We start from the raw sequence: 18,884 nt of genomic DNA, 5'->3' as shown, positions 1-18,884 counted from the left end.
ATGAGAGTATGGGCATTACAAATAATTTTAATTGCTTTAATTGCTTTTCTGTTTAGTACTAAATTAATTTTTAATAATTTTTATAATAAAAATATAACACTTTTTAATAATAAAAAATTAAAATTTAATAATTGCTTTAATTGCTTTTCTATTTAGTACTAAAGCAAATTACTGAAAATAGTACTTTATATTATTTTTTACATTTTGTAATGTTGGCTAGTAGTAATGATCACTAAATCACTAACCTGTCATTGGAATAAAAAATACTCTATACAATTGGTTTGTTACTTATCTTAAATCACAATCACATTCTGATTTTGCAGAATGAATAAATGCTGTCAAAAAGGGTTTCAGTGACACAATTAGAGCATGGAAGGAATTCTGAGGGGCAGGTAAAGTTCTGGTTTTTGATATGGGGTTAGTTATGTGAAATAGCTGAGTGTGTGAAAATTCATTGTACTGAATACTTACAATGTAATCTTTCCTGTATATTTTATACTTTTAACTATAGAACAATTTTTAAAAAGATTTTCATTTATTTATTTGACAGACAGAGATCACAAGTAGGCAGAGAGGCAGGCAGAGAGAGAGGGGGAAGCAGGCTCCCTGCTGAGCAGAGAGCCTGATGTCAGGACTCGATCCCAGGACCCTGAGATCATGACCTGAGCCGAAGGCAGAGGCTTAACCCACTGAGCCACCCATGTGCCACTAAAAACAATTAAAAAAAAAAAAAAGATTTTATTTACTTGAAAGAGTGGGAGAGGGAGAATGAGAGAGTCAGAACACAGCAAGGGGAGAAAGAGAGGAAGAAGCAGACTCCCCACTGAGCTGGGAGCCTGATGCAGGGCTTGATTCCAGGACCCTGGGATCATGACCTGAGCCCGAGATAGACAGACACTTAACCAACTGAGCCACCCAGGCACGTCTATAAAACATTTCTTTTTAAAGTTTTGTTATATTGTATAGGCCAGAAAATGATTTTTAAAAATGCATGAATTTCACAGTGTCATTATATTTTTCTATGAGAAAATATCTACAATTAAAATGTTTAACAATGTTAACATTTAACACTATTAGTCCAAAACTGAACTTTTGTTCATTCATTCTTTTTTATTTATTTTTTTACCAATAAACAGTAAACATCTACTGGGTATTAGATACTATGTTTAATGCTGGGACTCCAGAGATGAAAGACCTAGTTCCTCACACCAAAGTGCTTACTATTTACCGAAGTTGGGCGCACAGATGTTTGGAGAACAAAACATGACAGCTTACAGAGAAAATCTGAAATTTCACAATAGACATTATCATCTTCGACAAAGATCAATTTTATTTCAGGACAAATAAAATTAAAATGTTTTTATATTAGGTCAACTATACCCTTTCTATGGACTCAAATATAAGTTTTATGTATTTAAGGCTAAAATACTAGATGTGATTTTGATGCAAAGTATCAGGCAGGTTGTACGTAAGCCCTATACAACTTCCTCTGCCGCTGGATGTGTACAAGTTTGAGAAGCAGTGCAAACGTACTGCAGTAAGAACACTAACAAAAGTATACACAGGACATGGCAGGAACATTTACAGAAGAAAGCTACCTGACCCGTCCCCTTCCCTTTCATATTTAAAGGGCAAGCATGTGGATCTAAGTTTTCAGAGGATAAGGCTGCTTTGTTTTTAGCTTATAAAATGTTTATTCACTCTGCAGCATTTTTTAAAAAAAGATTTTTAAAATTTATTTGAGAGATGGAGAGAGACCACAAGTAGGCAGAGCAGCAGGCAGAGGGAGAGGAAGAAGCAGGCTCCCTGCTGAGCAGAGAGCCCGATGTGGGCTCGATCCCAGGACCCCGCGATCATGACCCGAGTGGAAGGCAGCCACTCAACCGACTGAGCCACCCAGGTGCCCCCACTCTGTAGCACTTTAAGGAAATTAAGAAATATCCATTTACATGGCTGTTACTTAACACTGTACTGAGGGTGGTGGAGGAACGCAAGTGAAGAAGATAAAGAAACCAGAAACACAGAACCTGTGAAACTGCATCAAATGTTACTGATCTCATACGATCTCATTTTACATCCAGAAAATCAAATGAACAGAATTTGTATAAAAATACAATAATTTATAGAAGTACAAAATTAATACACAGAAACCATTGGAGGGGGTGCCTGGGTAGCTCAGTGGGTTAAGTGGCTGACTTCCAATTCTGGCTCAGGTTATGACCTCACAGTCCTGGGACCGAGCCCCTTGTGGGGCACTGCGCTCAGCGGGGAGTCGGCTTGAGGATTCTCCGTCTCCCTCTGCCTCATCCCCCGCCTGCACACTTTCTCTTCAAAATAAATAAATCTTTTTTAAAAAAGTAAGTCATTAGGTGCCATGTATTTCAGTAACACAGGATGAGTCAGACGAGGAGGGTTAGGCGTAGAGCTGGGAGGGAGCAGGATGAAAGGAACAGGTCGGGCAAAGGCCCCTAAGTATGAAAGAACCTGGCCCACTAAGAAAAATTAAATGGGAAACATGTCAGAAGTTTACGGTGCACATGAGTAAATGCTGTGAGAACAGATGAGGGAAACAGGTAAAGGAGAGGCTGCTAAGGGTCCTGGTTAAGGTCTTGATTTTACCTTAAAGTCAGCCAAGATTTTAACGAGAGGTGTAGCTCACAGATGTGAGTTTCAGAGAAGCCGCTCCCATAGCCGTGTAGACGGCGGCCGGAAGGATGCAGGAAGGCAGAGCTGCGGAGCAAGCAAGGTTCTAACACAAAAGCTGGGGAGAAAACGAGGAAGGGGTGAGCTAGCGCGGTCCGCCGCTGCTGTGCGGAGAAGAGGGATTTAGCTTTGGGGGACGTTCTAGGGGTAGAATGTATCAAGGAGGAAGTGTGGAGAGTAACTTCTATGTTTCTAGTTTCGGTGGGCAGACAGATGGCGACACAAAGCACCTGGTGGGGAACACAGTGGCGGCAGGGCACTGAAGAAACTGCAAAAATGACTCCAGTAACAATAACCATATAAATTGATTTGCAAACCAAAGTTCTTTCCAGAACACCTAGATCTTCATTATAGCTCTTCAAGAATGTGGATTTCCATATGAGGAAATTTTAATGAATTTTACAGAGTAATGAGGCTCATTTAGTTAACAGAGATGACAAAAAGTGAACCCAAAATCACAAAGCTAAGAGTGACACTGGGTCACACCATTCTGCAAACCCATCATCTGACCAAGACCCCATTTTGTCTCTTTAGTGCAATGGCTAATATTCATAGAGAGAAATCCTGAAATGTTTTATGAATAGTCGAAGGAAAGTTAAGTTATATTTAACATATGTTAATATTATTATACTGTGCCCAATTTTTGGCAAGGTGGGAATAATTTGTATGCACAAGCAGTCGCTTTTTAGAACTTCTTGGTTATCTGACAGATCAAAAATTTATCCTATGTGAGAAACAAAAGTGGTCATATAGAATTTTTCCCAAGATACCTAAGAACATTAGTATGAGATTTAAAAACTAACAGAAAGTACAGAGAGGAAAGCTTACTCTGTGCTCAGAATGTCTGAAGACCAATAGTTCCTAAATAAATCTATTTTGGATTTTTTCTGTAATATTTCTTAGAGTACGAAATTGGGTGTAAAATGAGTTATCCTTGATAGTGAAAGAAATTATTGAAAGCACCGAAAAGATCCTGTAATACGACATCATTTAGGGGCACCTGGGCTCAGTCGGTTAAGCGTCTGCCTTTGGCTCAGGTCATGGTCCCAGGGTCCTAGGATTGAGTCCTGCATTGGGTTCCTTGCTCAGCGGGGAGTCTGCTTCTCCCTCAGCCTCCCACTCCCCCGGCTGGTAGTCTAACAAATAAAATCTTTAAAAACAACAGCAACAACAAAAAAAACCCCAAACCACCATTTAACTAGTCTGATGACAATTATTTGTACAAGAGGATCATGAACTTTTTATTCAGTCCTTGTTTGAAAATAATCAAGAGGTGGGGAGCCTGGCTCAGCTGGTAGAGCACGTGACCGCTGATCTCAGGGCTGTGTGCTTGAGTCCCATGTTGGATGTAGAGATCACTAAAAAATGAATTTATTTGATAGAGAGAGACATAGCGAGAAGGAACACAAGCGGGGTGGGGGGGTGGGAGAGGGAAAAGCAGGCTATCTTACCTATTTATTCTCCTTAATGTCATTCCAAACATCATACACACTTCTACTTAGAGTACCAAAGAGGAAATTCACTTCAATAAAATCTTCTCTGGGTCGAAATCTTAAAGAAGTTGAGAACATTTAACAACAAATTTACTTCACTGCTGCCTTTCCTTGGATAGCATAATCAAAGCTGTACTTTGCTAAAATCAAGCTTTATCATCAGAAGATTATATCTACCCACTAATCTTAATGTGCTTGATATTAGTCACCTATTTGCACTAATTATATGCCACCAGGCAAGGAGTCTTACTTCTCTGGGGCCTCAATTTCCTCATCTGTCAAGTGAGAAGGTTAAGCTTATTTAGTAATTCTTTTATCTGATGGAAACAACACACACAAGATCAATCACAATGACTCACTGCAGTACCAGTGTGGGGGGCGCATATTATTATCCCGGGAATGGAGAGAAACAACGAAACAACACTGTTTAGAAAACCCCACAGATGACTCTGATACCAGATGAACTAGACTTTTACCACCAAACATGCAGCCCTGGCCTCAGCACGGGCGTCGTCTGGATGCTTTTGGAAATGGGAAACCTTGGGCTCCAATGGTACCACTGAACCATTGTGCAGAACCTCAAGTTCCACACTTTAACCAGACCCCAGGGTTTCTGTACGTGCACTCGAAGTTTGAGAAGCACCGACCTACATGACCCTTTTAGATCCAGCATATCATAATTCGACAATTTCACAGACAGCTTCCTCAAGGGCAACCAATACATATATATATTAGGGGAAAGCCCCAGGAAGAAGTAGTAATAAAGATTAAAACAGAAATAAAGAGCACATTAAAGTACTGAGAAAAATCAATAAAACTCAAAGTTGGTTCTTTCAAAAGATTAACAACATTGCCAAACATTTAGTTTGAGTGACCAACAGAAAAAGAGAGAAGACTCAAATAGCTAAAATCGGGAGTGACGAGAAGACATAATTACCGACTTTACAGAAACATAGAGGATTATAAGGGAATATAATTATTTAATTGGCAATTGTGTGCCTAGATATGAGACAACCTAAATAAAATGGACAATTTCTAAGAAATAAACAAATTACCAAAAGTAACTTGAGAAACAGAAAATCTGTAACAAGTAAAGATACTGAATTTGTGGGGCACCTGGGTGGCTCAGTGGGTTAAGCCTCTGCCTTGGACTCCGGTTATGGTCTCAGGGTCCTGGGATCAAGCCCCGCATCGGGCTCTCTGCTCCACAGGGAGCCTGCTTCCTCCTCTCTCTCTCTCTCTGCCTGCCTCTCTGCCTACTTGTGATCTCTGTCAAATAAATAAATAAAATTTTTTAAGAAGATTTTGTAATTAAAAAAAAAAACTCACAAAGAAAAAGCCAGGACCAGATGGGTTCACTACTGAAATGTACATTTAAAACATTAAAAAATACAATTAAAGCAATCCTTCCCAAACAATTCCAAAAAATAGAAGAGGGAATATTTCCCAACTTTTTCTATGAGACCAATTATTTCCTTGAGACCAAAATCAGACAAAGATAGAGAAAAACTATAACTACCTCTTATGAATATAGATGCAAACCCCTCAATAAAGTACTTGCAAACCAAATCTAACAACATATAAAAAGGATTATAGAATGTGACTAAATGGATTTTTGGATGACACCACAGGTACAAGCAAAAGAAAAAAATTAACCGGATTAAAAAAATGAAAAAAAAATTAAAACAAACTCAACTGGATTTTATCAAATTTAAAAAACACTTGTGCTTCAAAGGACATGATTAAGAAAATTAAAAGACAGCCCGTGGAATGGGAGAAAAAAAAATCTACGTATCCTATCCAGTATCTGGAATATACAAAGGATTCTTACAATTCAATAAAAGAAAAATAACCCAGTAAAAAAGAATGGACAAAGGATTTGAATAGACATTTCTTCAGAAAAGATACACAGATGGCTAATAAGTACATGAAATAAATGCCCATTAGGGAAATGCAAATGAGATACCACTACACATTTACAAATATGGATATACTTTAAAAAATTTTTTAAAAAGGAAAATAATAAGTATGGACAAGACTATGGAGAACCCGTCTGCATTGTTGGCAGGAATGTAAAATGGTGCAACAGCTTTGGAAAACTCAAAAGGTTAAACCATGGTCCCCAGCATGACCTAGCAATTCCACTCTTAGGTCTATACCCCCAAGAAGTGAAAACACATGTCCACATAAAATGTGTACATGAGTGTTCCTAACAATTTTACTCATAATAGCCTAAAAGTGGAAATGGCCCAAATGTCCATCAACTGATGAACTGATAAATAAAATGTGCTTTGTACAATGAAATATTGCTCAGCAATAAAGAGGAATGAAGTACTGATGCACGCCCTATTACGAATGAACCTTGAAAACCTTATGCTGAGTGAAAGAAGCCAGGCACAAAAGGCCTCAAATTTAATGACTGTTTAAACGAAATATCCAGAACAGGCAAATCTCCAAAAACAGAAAGTAGATTAGTAGTTAGCAGAACCTGGGGAGAAGGGGGCACAGGGAGTCAATGCTACTGGTACAGGGTTTCTTTATAGAGTGATCAAAGTATTCCGGGGTTAGGTAGTGGTGATGCATGCAGAGCTCTGTAAACAAACTAACGACCACTGAACGGTACAGTTTAAAGTGGTGACTCTTGACAGTAAGTGAACTCTATCTCAGTAAAGCTGTTCTTTACAAAAACTAGAGGGGAGGAGGGAGCGTATGGGTTTAGTAAGTGGCGGGAGTCAAACTGTGATGAGCACCGGGTGTTGTACGTGATGAGTCCCTGAATTCTTCACCTGAAACTACTACTACACTCTACATTAACTAACTGCAATTTAAGTAAAAAGTTAGAAATAAAATGAAATAAGGAGGATAACAGCAGTATAAAAAATTAATAAAAATTAAAAAATAAAAAACCCTAGAGACTTAAGAGACATAATAAATCCAAATTCAAATAAACCAAATGAAAAGAGTCATATTTGAGACAAGCAGCCTTTGAAGATAGGCTAAGTAAATATTAGGTAATATTAGGAAATTATTGTTAATTTTTTTAGGTGTGATACCGAAGTATTTGCAAGTGGAAAGGCATAGCATTTGGAGTTTCCTTTAAAATAACAGATCTTTGGGGCACCTGGGTGGCTCAGTTGGTTAAGAGACTGTCTTTGGCTCAGGTCATGCTCCCAGGGTCCTGGAATGGAGCCCTACATCTGGCTCCTGGCTCAGCAGGGAGCCTGCTTCTCCCTCTGCCTGCTACTCGACCTGCTTGTGCTCTCTCTAATAAATAAATAAATAAATAAATAAATAAATCCTAAAAAAAAATAATAGCAGACCTTCTTCAAGATACGATGGGGTTACATACCAATAAACCCACTGTTAAGGTGAAAAGATTATGTTAAGAATGCATTTAATACATCTAAACCACCAAACATTATGTCTGGCTTAGCCTACCTTAAAGGTGCTCAGAACATTCACATTAGCTTAAGGTTGGGCAAAATCATCTAACAAAAAGCCTATTTTATAATAAAGTGTCGAATATCCCATGTAATTTATTAAACCGTGTACTGAAAGTAAAAAAAACAGAATGGTTGTATGGCACAGAATTTTTTTTTAAGTGTCTCAGCTGTTGACCCTTGTGACTGCCTGGCCTGACTGGGAGCTACATTTCTCTGCTATTGTCCTGCATCACGGGAGACTACTCCACATTTTGGGAAAAGATGAAAATTCAAGATTTGAAGAATGATGCCTACTGAATGTATATCACTTTCACACCATCATCAAATCAAAAAGTTGTAAGTTGGGGATTGTAAGTACTCCAGAAACAAAAATGTGGAAATAGACGAAGTGAGATCAACAAATATGGACAATTACTGAAGCCGGGTGATGGAAACTCTAGAGTTCATTATTCTCCTTACTTACTCGAAAAATTCCGTAATTAAAAATAAAAAAGAGGTTCTATTTTCCCTTGCTTCAGATCAAAGTTTAACTGCCACCTCCTTATTGTTCTCTCATCTCTGCGCATAAAAAATCCTTTTTGATTGGCATTAGCACTGAAAAGAATGAGCTTATTTAGCAATTTAATGTTTCCAAACCATTGTTACTATCACTATTATCACACTCATTCTTAAGCACTGTAAAATAATTTTATATATATATCTCATCACATATATATATATCACACACATATATATATACACATATATGTATCATCATATATATATATATCATCACATTATATAAATATATATTGGTTTCTATCCCTGATTCCTAACAAAGAGCTCTTTTTTTTTTTTTAAGATTTTATTTATTTATTTGACAGACAGATCACAAGTAGGCAGAGAGGCAGGCAGAGAGGCAGGCAGAGAGAGAGGAGGAAGCAGACTCCCTGCTGAGCAGAGAGCCCGATGCGGGACTCGATTCCAGGACCCTGAGATCATGACCTGAGCCGAAGGCAGCGGCTTAACCCACTGAGCCACCCAGGCGCCCCTAACAAAGAGCTCTTGAACCCCCTGAAATTTTCTAAGTGATAAGAGCCATGGAAGCACATTTTGTTATAATATTTAATTTTTGTCCTTGGCGCCTGAAATAGCTCCAGAGTTAAAGGTAAAATGAGCACCTTTTGGAAAACCCTTAAGGATGGGGGCTGGTTGGGGTGCCTGGGTAGCTCAGGGGTTAAAGCCTCTGTCTTCGGCTCTGGTCATGATCCCAGGGTCCTAGGATAGAGCCCCACATCGGGCTCTCTGCTCAGCAGGGAGCCTGCTTCTCTCTCTGTGCCTGCCTCTCTGCCTCCTTGTGATCTCTGTCTGTCAAATAAATAAATAAAATCTTAAAAAAAAAAAAAAAAGGATGGGGGCTGGTTAACCAGGAGAAACCACCATGCGATGAGAGAGTTAGACTATTCGGCTATCCCCCACCCCCCAACTCCGAGGAGGAGAGGAGGGGCTGAAAACTGAGTTCAATCATCACTGACCAATGATTTACTCAATCATGCCTATGTAATGTAACTTCCATAAAAATCCTAACCAGAAGGTTCAGAGAACCACTGAGGCACTAGGAGGGTGAAGCACCCAGGGAGGGTAGGGAAGCTCTGTGCTCCTTCCCACGGACTTTGCCCTATGCGTCCCTTCCACCTGGCTGTTCCCGAACCACATTCTTTTATAGCACCCCATAATCTAACAAGTAAACCCTTCCTGAGGCCTCTGAGTCATTCTGGCAAATTACCAAACCTTATGAGGGGGGGTCACAAGAATCTGATCTCTGTCTGGTTGGTCAGAAGGAGAGGTGACAAGCTAGCCCTGCAACTGGCATCTGAAATGAGGGGGTACCTTGGAGGAGTGAGCCCTTAATCTGCGCACAGAGTCCGCATTAACTCCAGGTAGATAGCGTCAGAATTGAATAGACGTTGGAGAACTGGTTGGTGTGGGAAAACCCCGCACATAACTGGTGTCAGAAGTGTGGTGAGCAGTAGAGGAAAAGACTGTTTTTCTTTTAGGCACCCATTTCTCTAATCATTAAGAAGTCCAGTTATAATGCATTTCAAGAGTTCCCTATGAAAAAACGCTGGTTTCTTCCTTATTGGGTTCCCATATCATAATATAATCAATTTGTTTGGTTTCCAAATTCAACACCACAGAAGAACACCAAGAGTTCTGGGAATGTTTAGAAGTAGGACAATAGTGGTCTTCATTTTGACGCAGCATAAGAAATTGAGGAGATAAATGCAAATCCATGAGTTCCTTGCTTTGTTCAACTTATTCCACAGAAAGAATTCAAATGTTGGAGGCACCACTGTGACCCAGAAGAGCGAGAGCTCTGGTCTACAACAGTGAGATTTGTTTCTCACTTTCCCTGACACTGGAGAAATTTCCCATATCTTTACATTTTACCATAAAATGTTAGGAAAGAAAATCCTCTTTAGGATTTCTGTGCTACTAACACATCTTTACTGGGTTGTATCAAGACTGCAAGCCCCTGACCACTCTTTAACCTGGATCATTTGTCAGGGCTGTTTAGGCAGCTGTATAAGTCATGAGAGGTAAGGCTTTGTCACCGCTTCCTGTAAAAGCAATGGATTCTCCAAACTCAGTACTCCTCAGACGCAACACAAACCCACTGAACGCGGAACATCTTGCTGAGCCAGACGATGTCTCCCAGGTGGGGCTCTTATGCAAGACACAAGTGTGCCTAGACACAAGCTCAGATGCTTGCGATGTCATGAATAACAAAGTCCTTCGTCTCTGACTAGGAGTTTTTTGTCTTTTGCCAGTATCCAAGAAACAATATCAGCATCATTTTTTAGCTTATAAGTAGGATAAACCCCGGACCTGAGCAAAAATTTGAGCAAAAAAAAATATGCTTGATACAGCATATTTTACAGTGGGTTTTGAGTCAAGTAAGTTTGAACTTTGGTGTAGTGGTTAAGGGCACAAGCTCTGGGGGAAGCCTGCAGAGTTTCAACTCTACTTGCACTCTTTCCTGTGGGACTCTGGGAAAGCTTCTTATCTCTTTGCTTTTACCTTGCACTTTTATTTTGAGATAACTGTAGATTCGCATGCGGTTGTAAGAAATAATAGAAATTTCATGTACCCTTTGAGTAATCTCAAACCTTAGCTTAACACTTGGAATACTGTACACCTGTGCTCCAAATGACACACGACCATATCCTGTAGGACGTGAGGAAGACCCTCACTGTGAAATCACAGAACAGAGAAACACAGAAGGACGTATTCCAAAAGGAGGGAATGGGTGTGGGACGCCTGGGTGGCTCAGTTGGTTAAGCAGCTGCCTTCAGCTCAGGTCATGATCTCAGCGTCCTGGGATCGAGTCCCACATTGGGCTCTTTGCTCAGCAGGGAGACTGCTTCTCCCTCTGACTCTGCCTTCCACTCTGTCTGCCTGTGCTCGCTCTCATTCACTCTCTCTCTGACAAATAAATAAATAAAATCTTAAAAAAAAAAAAAAAAAAAGGAGGGAATGGGCGTGTGAAGTCAGGGGAAAGGAATAGGAACGGAATGGGGAGGTCTTCCTGGGAAGAAGTGGAAAGCACAGAAGGGTCTCTAACCTAGACTTGAACCCAGCAATGGAAGCACGGTAGGACTTGAGCAGAGAAGTAGTATGATCAAAAATTGAAGATGATGAGTCTGAGAGGATAATGCCAAGGGAATTTGGGGGCGGAGGACCCGAACGGCCTGCCATGAAGAACTAAACCCAGTCAGAAAACAGAAGAGTCACAAATAATCCAAGATTTTTGCCCTGTGAAACTGGAAGTGAAAATGAAAAAACCAAGTAACTGTTTTGGGGGTAAGGGGTCAAATCAACTTGGTTTTGAATACGGTAGAGGACACTTACATGGAAGCATTCTCAACATATTTTTCATCACATAGTTGTAAATGCAAATTAAAGTTGGAGGCTGGATAATCACTAGCATAGGGATAATAGTGACAATTATTAGAAGGTTTCACCAGAGGAGATAGGTTTAAAGAGAAAGAGAAGGATGCAGGGTTAGTGACCCAATTTAGAGGACGCCAATAATTGTACGCAGGAAACAGAATCTGAAATAGAGTCATTTCAGGAAAAGCCCTTTTTCTTCTATCTGCATGGCTAGAACATTTTTCAAACTAAAGGTCACACCCCTCAGTGAAGTATACAATCGATTTACTATGTCCCTTATATGTCCCTTATAGTGAGGTCATGTATTGTTTTACAAAATGTATGTTCTGGATACATACAAATAAATGATGTATGCACTGAGTTTTGATAAAGCATATTTTACAGTGGGTTTTGAGTCAAGTAAGTTTGAACTTTGGTGTAGTGGTTAAGGGCACAAGCTCTAGGGGAAGCCTGCAGAGTTTCAACTCTACTTGCACTCTTTCCTGTGGGACTCTGGGAAAGCTTCTTATCTCTTTGCTTTTACCTTGCACTTTTATTTTGAGATAACTGTAGATTCGCATGCGGTTGTAAGAAATAATAGAAATTTCACGTACCCTTAACCTAGTTCCCCCAAAGGGTAACATCGTGCAAAACTAGACTACATCACCAAAAGCAGGATACTGACACTGAATTACAGTCAAGACACAATGTTGCCATCAGCCAAACCCTCTTCCCCCTCTCAACCCTTGGCAACTACTATTTTCCATTTATATATGTTTTATCACTTTAAGGTTAAATTAATGTAATCACACAGTACGTAACTTTTTTAAATTGGCTTTTCCCCTCCCACTCGGCATAACTGCTTAGAGATTCCTCCAGGTTGCTGTGTGTATCTATGGGTTATTACTCTCTGTTTCCGAGCAGTATTCCACTGGGAACCTTAACTCTGCAGGCCTCAGGTTCCTCATCTATGAAATGTAATAGGGTTTTGAAGACTACACAAATGTGTGTATGTCAAGTGTTAGAAATATGGTTCTCCATAAACAAGTGTAAGAACGTTATTTAAAATAAACCTTTACTGAATGACTATGTGACACAGCGCTAGATGCTAAGAATATCTCTTAGATGTGTTCCTTCCATTTTTAAAGATGGTAGATGTTAAGTCTTAACCCAAAAGAAAATATGTGAAGGAACCAGTAAGCAATCTTGGTCAAATAATACTTCATACAGGTATATTATTTCCTTAATTCAAGTAACGTCCCAACCATTTCAATGCTTAGAGAGATGGGTAGTAATCTGGGTAACTGTAAGTTCAGAGTCCGTATAAGAGGCTAGTAATGAGTATAGAAAGGAATTTAATATTTATTGAGAAACTAAAGATAGTATATTATGTGATTTTATTATTTTATTTAATTTTCATAATTTTCTAGTGAGTTTCCAAATTTTAGACACAAATCAGTAATAGTATGTAATGAGATGAGATGCCAGATAATGCATCAGTGTTGAAAGCATGCTACCTTTCCACCCGAAGGCAACACTTCATATTCAATCAAACAAGAGTAACAGACACATTGAATGTAACACCAACCACCACTGTAAGAAATCAGTTCACCAGAAAAAACTTCAATCTCGACAAAATTTAAACAAAACAAAACCCCAAAGCTAACAGTTCTAATTTATAACCTCCTAGAGTTTGTTCTTTTAAAAAGCAAATTCTCAGGAGGCTGGAAACCAGTGTTAACACTTCATCTACTAAAAAGGCAACTGTTAGGACAAATCCATGGTAACAGATGAGAAACAGAATTGAAACGGCTCAGCAGTGAAGGTCTCCTGAGAAGATCTGAGCCCACATCCATCGTCCACTTTCTCAGGGTCTGGAACCGGAATCCACCGCAGACCCCGAGCTGCTAAGTGTGTCACGCATGGGCAACACTCCGTACCTCATGTTTATTCTTGTTACAAGTACGCATTTATAAAAACTCTTAAGTTAAACAGTGCAGTAAAACTAGCATTTCACATAACTGAAATGAGGCAAGAGAAATAGAAAATGGGAATAAAAAAAGGATGAAATGACTCAAAAAAGTTAATGAGTAAAGTCATTTCCCTCCCCCATTCTAATTTTTTCTTAAAACTACATTCTAGAAAGACTTTATTTCTGAAAATACATTCTTGACCAACATTACCATACACTATGTGACTGGTGATCCACTGAGGTCATCAAAATATTGAGACAGTTCACAACTTCAGGTTTTTAATGTGTTATACGATTACAATTAATCTTATTTCCCTTTCTGATTTTACCTACAATAATCACTCACAAAAATTCCCTCAAAAACGCAATGAAAACGAGGAGGCTGCCTCTCGCAGTAGGCCTGATTCTTGAAGTGGTACTTTGTATTAAAGAAATGGAATTTTGCCAGGTTGCTAGGGAAGAAGTCTTCAAGAATGGCACAGATTAGTTGGCTTTTATGAAGCACTTTTCTTTAGGGCCGAGCCTATTAAAGGAATCAAAACCTTACACTTGTGTGGTGCCTGGTAAATCATCAGAACAGCCGCTAACCTAACAGTAAACGCTACTCAGCGAATGAATCAACACCCGCCTCTTTGTTTTCCTTCGTCTATGATCTGTCAATCAACTATGTAATACTCATTTTTTTCACTGAATTACACACAACTAGTTACAATAAAAGCAGAATCAAAGTTGGAATAAAGACACAGTTTCACTATAGGAAATGAGATGAAACTTAGAATAATTTACTCATTCGAAGTACAATGATGAAGAAGATACTACTGGGCATGGGTAGTCTTGTCTGGTATGACCAAAGGGACTGAGCACAGTACCACCCCAGGTCTCACAGGGACACTGAGAAGTTTAAGACATAGAAAGATTTTACACTCGAACTAGGGACGATAAACACACAAGAAGAACAAGTAAAATGGCTCAAGCTCCAAGTCCTGCAGGCTTGGGGAATGGAGAAATGAATGTGGGCCACAGCTGTCAAGGAGCACTTCCTTCGAGATGCTCCCATCTGGACTGACAGGTGTGTTGGGCGGGGGGAGGATGCAGGGGGGGGAGAAGGGGGCATTAAATGCTCCCAGTGGAACACTGCAGGAGGCAAGGCAGGAGAGGAGGCTGATGCCCTCACGCACTGGCCACTCGGTCTGCCCGCAAGCCAGGGGATGTCTATGTGCTGAAGCTGGGGGAACTTCAGGGCCCAGGCAAAGTGGGAGAACATAAATTGATTCAATAAAGTGGAGCCAAACTTCAATTTTTCTATTTTTATTATAAATTATGTAAATTACGTCAAGCTCCCTAAAGTTAGGTGCCGATTACAGAAGAAACAACTCTTGGTGTGGGGAGCCTTCATATATTGGAACATAGGTGCTACTCTTGGAAGTAATTCCACCAGAAAGTAATGCTATTACAGGACCAAGCTGAAAGTGCTGAATGCTATGGAAATCTGCAAATCTGAACAACATTCCAGCCTGGATACTTCAGATTCCTGGGATCTGTCTTGTTTCTGATACTGTGGAACTCATAGGAATATATACTTTCATGAATGATAAAAGGATTTACATCTTCCCAACAAATAAATGAAAAAACAAAAAGCCATAGAAAAATTTGATATAACTTGAAATAAAGTCCCCTTAAAACATGATATCAACAAACATCCTAAAGGGACAGCATAAACATGTACTTATGACATTGTGCTTGGAACCACAAGGAGAAAGATTTAAAATGTAAGACTGAAAACCCTAACCCTGTTCAAATGAGGCACCTGTTTGGAAAAATCTGGCAAATATTTCTTACTATTCCAGTTATTGCCATGAGAAACAAAACCTAAAGCAGACAGTCTGGTTTATGGAAAACAATCAAAAGGTGGTTAGAAATTAAAAAAAGAAAAGAAAAGAAAGAAAGGAAAAAGAGGAAAGAAAAAAAGCTGAAAGATGTTGGTGTGGCACGCACCTTCTGTATCATCGCGCATTTGCTCCACCAAATCTGTCAAATCCTCCCAAGAGTCTTTGCAAACGGCAAAAAGAAAGGAAAAGAAAGATAAAATGTCATGCAAGCCAAGAAAGAAAAGTGCTATTAAAAACAAGGTTTCAAAAGGGATAACTGAAAGGGAGATTTCCTAGAATGCTTTCAGCTTAACCCAGAGATTAACAGTGAAAGGGGCTGGGAACATCGGAGGAGGAGGACATTAAGCAGAGATATCAACTAAGACTATTAAATCTGCTTCAAAGCTAAAATAATTTCAAAATTTCTAGTAAGAGATAACAAAGATGCACATCCCACAAAAAAGTAAAAAAGATTTTTTTCCCACTGAAAATCAAGACTAGTCTGTTGGTATCTTTTAAGTGCACACAAGGTTGATTTCATTCAACGTTTGTTTTGACCACTTCAGTGAAGCTGGAAAATAAGGGAATGCTTTTTAGACTAGGCCAAATGTCATGATACAAACTAGTGACTCTTCTTAAAATAAGCAAAGAAAAATCTAAATACCTTTCCCAAAGCCCTCCATCCCCACAATTCTTCCCCAGATCAAAAATAAAGGAGAGAATGCTACTTTGAAGACAAATCACTTATAAAAGTACTCTCTCCTTTTACTACAAATTCAATGTTCTTGTACACAGAATATTCCACGTGAGGCAGAAGGACAGAAAAGACCACGAAGATTACAATATAATAGTACTCTGTGTCTTAAAGCTGTAGGATGACTGTTTGAAAATAAATTTTGGAAACCTATGGAAATTTTTTGAAAAGTATACCAGCTTCTCCTGCAGTAATTCTGAAGCTATTATATTGTACACTATTGCAATATTTATATGCAAACACAAAATCATGTGAATTTCATATGTATAAATATGCAGCAAATAAAGAGAAATTGTCAGAAGGTGAAGCATAATGAAAATGAGAAAATGGGCAAAGGATACTTTGTCCACAATAAACCTTCCTTCCTGAAAAATATACCACAGAAACCACCATAGGGTCTGAGGCAATAACACAGAATCACGATCTTAGAAAAGAATTTATCATTTCTCACCAGTTTATTAAGTTATCACTGTAATTTAATTGGTTAATTTTTAGTTAATAATAAATAACTAATAAAGGAAGAAAGAAAGAATAATGTCTATAATAGCCTCAAATAAATTTAGGTCATGTTTTAGCACCAAATGAGTCTAGGCAAATTTACAAAAAATGCTTGGAGCTTTTTTGGATTCTGCAATTGTGGATATATATGTAATAAAGATAGTGTTTCATATAGAAAAAGCACAGTATCAGCATTAGTTACTATTATTTTTAAAGTAAATTAATGTTAAAATATCATTTTCAAGTAGAATCTCCTGCTACAGATTTATATTACCTAGGATTACAGAATTACAAGAATATAATCTTAACTATCACATGAGTTTACTCCAAAGACTTGCTATGTTGGGGTGCCTGGGTAGCTCAGTGGGTTGAAGCCTCTGCCTTCAGCTCAGGTCGCTCAGGTCATGATCCCAGCGCCTTGGGATCGAGCCACTCAGCCGGGAGCCTGCTTCCTCCGGCCCCCGCACCTGCCTGCCTCTCTGCCTACTTGTGATCTCTGTCAAATAAATAAATAAAATCTTAAAAAAAAAAAAAAAAAGACTTGCTATGTTGACTTTGTGAAAGTCAGTAAGGTGAATATTCTTATTTTATCCTACATTTTCTTCACCTATAAACTGTATTTGTCACCTAATAAAAGTCTACCTAGATACCAAAGCAAAATACAGAGGTCCTCCAAGACCTGTGCACAGAAGAACTCTGGAAAATAAATCTCCAGTTAGGGAGGGGTGCTGAGTACAAGGGGTCTCTCTGACTTTCCCCTTGCCGTGTCCCAACTACAGCAGTTTCCCAGTCTGTTCCAATCAGATATATATTTTTTTATGCTTTAAAAACAAATTTAAAAATTACGAGTGTCAGAGATGGAATCAATTTAAAAGAGCTCTCCTCCCCCCGAAAGATTAAAAAAGGTGTTTTTTTCTCCTTCCAAAGTTGTTCTCTACTTACCATGACATGCTCAGCATTTCATTACAATAAAGAATGGATACTGTGATGTTCTTTTATAATCTTCTCAAAGAAGGATTTATAAAATATTAAAAAAATTATGCCCTTTGGAATATGGTCAAGTTATTAAAACAATGAAAGTATCTAAATACATGAGTTGAAGATGGTAGTACCATAGGCAATTCTTATCTTTTCCCCCAGAACATTGCATTTTTCTTAGGGATAATACTTGGTTGCTTTCGAGCATGTTTTGCCTGATCTAAAAATCTATAATAACTTTGTGTCATACAATACCTATTCATGAATTTCAGAGAACAATAATCTACAGAAGAGGCCTGCATTACAATTTTTCTATCAATGGTGCATAATTCAGAGCTGTAGCAATCAGACCCGTATCAAATACATACTGTAAATGTGAAACAGTAAAGGGAGCTTCTAAAGTTACTCTAGCTAAACAGCCTCAGTTCCCACTCAAAGCACTAACTGACAAGGAAAGGAGCTGCAGAGCTTGGAAATGCCAAGTGGACTGTCACCGTGTGTAGTGCCCTGAGTCTGGTGACGAAACATCAGGACCACCCCTCCACTCTGGATGCTTGGATTAAATGGTCAGAAATGCTGTACCTACCACACTCATGAGATGCACATGAACAAAGTCATTTTTCAAAGTCAAGAGATAAGAGACAAGGCTGCAACTACACGAGAGCCCCGCATTGGGAAGCACAGCTTATTTGAGGCTCAGTGAACTATCTTCTGGGCTATGGTTCTGTTTCAGGTCTAAGAATGACTAAGTCAGCAGACTGATTAGATAGTACTGTCAAATATTTGCTTGGTGGCAATGGCAGTGTGGTCTGGTAGAAGGGGCCCTGGCTCTGATATGGATAAAGATTTGGGGCCGCTGTTCTCACAAGGCCTAGGGCCCTGTGTAATTCCATCTTTTCTTTCTGGATGAGAGAATTATCTGAACCTCCTTCTCTCTCTCTGTCTTTTTTTTTTTTTAAGATTCTATTTTTATTTATTTGACAGATCACAAGTAGGCAGAGAGGCAGGCAGAGGGTGGGTGGGAAACAGGCTCCCTGCTGAGTGGAGAGCCCTATGTGGGGCTCAATCCCAGGGCCCTGGGATCATGACCTGAGCCGAAGGCAGAGGCTTTAACCCACTGAGCCACCCAGGCACCCCAACCTCCTTTTCTCTTAAGAGATGCTTGAATGAGGGGTGCCTGGGTGGCTCAGTTGTTAAGCGTCTGCCTTCTGCTCAGGTCATGATCCATGGGTCTTGGGATGGAGCCCAACATCGGGCTCCCTG

At 39.2% G+C, this 18,884-nt stretch overlaps 1 protein-coding gene across 17 annotated transcripts in view; it reads right to left on the bottom strand.

Annotated features, from left to right (window-relative positions):
- Positions 1 to 18,884, bottom strand: part of RUFY3 (RUN and FYVE domain containing 3) — an 84,148-nt gene that overhangs the window by 35,080 nt on the left and 30,184 nt on the right. For 3 of the 17 annotated variants that reach the window (XM_032334513.1, XM_032334528.1, XM_032334517.1), the window contains exon 2: positions 15,519 to 15,572. The exons of the other annotated variants lie outside the window; for them this stretch is intronic. In XM_032334513.1, the coding sequence (XP_032190404.1) occupies positions 15,519 to 15,572 (54 nt within the window). The remainder of the gene's footprint in view (positions 1 to 15,518; positions 15,573 to 18,884) is intronic. 17 annotated transcript variants of the gene reach the window in all.

The sequence above is a fragment of the Mustela erminea genome, chromosome 2, assembly GCF_009829155.1.
Source record: "Mustela erminea isolate mMusErm1 chromosome 2, mMusErm1.Pri, whole genome shotgun sequence".
Classification (NCBI taxonomy): Eukaryota; Metazoa; Chordata; class Mammalia; order Carnivora; family Mustelidae; genus Mustela; species Mustela erminea.
This window is presented reverse-complemented; position numbering and strand designations above follow the sequence as displayed.